Source organism: Elephas maximus, chromosome 7 (genome assembly GCF_024166365.1).
Source record: "Elephas maximus indicus isolate mEleMax1 chromosome 7, mEleMax1 primary haplotype, whole genome shotgun sequence".
Lineage (NCBI taxonomy): Eukaryota > Metazoa > Chordata > Mammalia > Proboscidea > Elephantidae > Elephas > Elephas maximus.
Genome location: NC_064825.1, coordinates 108,686,184 through 108,689,188, shown reverse-complemented (window position 1 = coordinate 108,689,188; position 3,005 = coordinate 108,686,184). Strand labels below are relative to the sequence as shown.

At 34.6% G+C, this 3,005-nt stretch overlaps 1 protein-coding gene across 1 annotated transcript; it reads right to left on the bottom strand.

Annotated features, from left to right (window-relative positions):
* Nucleotides 1-620: 620 nt before the first annotated feature.
* LOC126079453 (olfactory receptor 1094-like) lies at nucleotides 621-1,601 on the bottom strand. Its single transcript, XM_049890449.1, has one exon. The coding sequence runs from the start codon at nucleotides 1,563-1,565 to the stop codon at nucleotides 621-623; it is 945 nt and encodes a 314-aa protein (XP_049746406.1). The 5' UTR covers nucleotides 1,566-1,601.
* Between the last annotated feature and the right edge of the window lie 1,404 nt (nucleotides 1,602-3,005).

The window sequence follows — 3,005 nt, the reverse complement described above, 5'->3', positions numbered from 1 at the left end:
ATTTTAACTTTGACAAAGAAACCGTGACAAATTTCATCTCATTCTCTAAAATTTCTACTCCCTTAGCTCAGGACACAACTATTCTTTCTTAATTTTTGTCTTCCTAACATCTAATTCAAGTCTCCATCCAGCTAATTCAGACTAATGGTGGCCCCGTGTGTGTGAGAGTAGAAATGCCCTCCATGTTGTTTTCAGTGATTGTCTTCTTTCAGAAGATCTTCAGAGGGCCATCTGGGTGGATTCAAACCACCGACCTTTTACCATTATGCACCCAGTGTCTTCTTAACCAGAGGTAACTCTAATACACAATGTTTCACTGGTAGTTTGTGTTATTAGTTAACTATACATTTACACATTCATTCTCAAAATATACACCCATACACACCTACACATACATACATGTATCAGCTTGAACGAAGTAAGAAGCAAATTGATGGCATGGTTTTTCTGTACGAGTTAAAATAGCAGAGTTTAAGGGTTGACTATTACCTTTATTTCAAAATATTCAAGAAGAATAGAAGAGCACCAATAAACTGAAACTAAAATTTCATTTTTTCATATCTTCTTCATATTGAGACACAGGCCATGAATCTTGACTTTTTTAAAATATATTTTTCGTGCTAAAAATATACTTTATTGATAAACCAATTTTTCCCAAACACTATTTTTATTGCTTCTTTTACATCTTTGTTCCTCAAACTGTAGATGATGGGATTCAGCATGGGAATCACAATGGTGTAGAATATAGACACTATCATGTCATGGTCCAAATCATATCTGGAACTTGGTCTCATATACATGAAGAGGATTGTTCCATGGTAAATTGACACTCCAGTTAGGTGAGAGCCACAAGTGGAAAACACTTTTCGCCTTCCTTCAGCAGAACGTATCTTCAGAATGGCCAACAAAATTAAACCATAAGAGATCAGAACAATCAGAACGGTGAATATCTCAATAGAACCCACAGCGTAGAAGAGTAGAAGCTGGTTGATGTGAGTGTCAGAACAGGAGATAGCAAGGAGTGGAGGGATTTCACAAAAGACATGTCTGATCTCGTTGGATGCACAGAAGGAGAGGCTAAATGTTCCTACTGTGTGTAAAGTAACATGCGCAATACCACCAACATAAGAAGCAGTGATGAGTGGCACATAGACTCTGGGTGACATGTTAACTGAGTAGAGAAGTGGGTTATAGATTGCTACATAGCGATCATATGCCATTGCCGCCAAGAGAAAGCATTCTGTGGTCCCAAAAGTAATATCAAGAAACATTTGTGTTGCACATCCAGGGAATGAAATGGATTTATTCTTTGACATAAAATCTACTAACATATTTGGGGTAACAGGTGATGAATAGCAGGCATCCAAGAATGATAACACACTCAGAAAATAGTACATGGGGATGTGAAGCCGAGAATCCTCAATGACCAATACAACCAGTCCTAAATTTCCAATCAGAGTAAAGAGGTAGATTGCTAGAAACAGAAAAAATAAGGTGACCTGCAGTTCAAGATTGTCTGTGAAGCCCTTCAATGCAAATGTGGTGACTTCTGTGTCGTTTTTCATGTTGACACCTCATGGAACAAACTTGAAAATACACATGAAATCAAAAATTTTGTTTTTATGGCTTGGATGCATAATATTGTGACTGAAAGGAATGTTAACTATGTCCTCCTCATATTGATTTTTTGGAAATTCATGATTTCCCAGCAGCAACTCATAAAACAATGACCAGATACTGAATAAAAGGTTAGTACCACTCTCTCTCTGCAGAATTAAATAGAAAATAAAGACATTTCCTCATTGGTTAATATCAGTCTTTACCAAAATAATCGAGTTAACTGCTTTATTTATTAAAATCAGTCATTTATTGAAACAAATTTCTTTCTTACATCCAAATACTTGGGATAATATATCAATGGACAGAGAATTAGAATATAACACCAGAGTTCTAGCACTTTCAGTTATCATGTACAATTATTTGCCATAATCTTCTCACCAGCAGAAAGGGGATATTAAAGTTATCTTACAAGATTGGGGCAACCATTAAAAGAGAAAAACAAGTTAAAGTAATTTAATCTTCAAAATAATTTAATATCTAGAATGTGCTGATTGGAGTTGGTTTTATAAACCAGCACCTGCCTGTATTGTTACATCTAACAAGCCACCCTCTGAATATTCTGCAGTTATATTACTAATTTTTGGATTTTGCTGAACAGAATTTATCAGATTGTTTTGGGGGGAAAGATTCACCATTACTGAATTCAAAAAATACATGATAGTTTATGTTTCATTCAAACATCTTTCTTAAATTCATGCTATTGTATTGTCCTTTTTTGGCTATATATTTGGCCATTGGTATTATTCACAATCTTTAGCTTTTTCCACTCCCTCAAATATTTCTGACGAAAATGTAAGAAATTACTGAAGATTTTTAAAAAAAAAATCCTGACTTTCATGATTATAAGGTATTTTCTTCCAAGGTGTTTTTGTTCAAGACTTTACACTTCTTTATGCGTTGTTGATGGTGGGCTCAGTGAAATAACAATCTTTGGCATCAGTTCAATGATACACCTAAATTTACAATGGTACAAGATAATTAACACAGGTTTGGAATCCGAAAATATATGCTCATCATTCAGTTCTGTGATTAGAAGCTGTGTGTGATGTTAGATTTTCTCTCAAATTTTACTCCTCTTTAAATTGACAAAACAGTTTAATGAAGAAGCCATTCAGGCACAATTCAGACATATGTGCACACACACGCACAGACACGTACATGCAGACATAGAGCCAGGCACAGTAATGAAATATGCAGAGCAATTTCTTTGAAATATTTCATTTTTTGGTTACCAATGAAACAGGTAAATATAATAGAATAATTTTCATCGGATATATTTCTTCTTGGAAATCAAATTTGGGTAACAACATTTTAGTCAAAACATTGAAAAAATGTATGTACCCAGAGACTCAAGCACGTTTAATATACCCGTTTTATGCAAACAT

Coding starts and splice junctions, on each gene's coding strand:
- LOC126079453 (XM_049890449.1), bottom strand. CDS start 1,565: ATGAAAAACGACACAGAAGTCACCACATTTGCATTGAAGGGCTTCACA.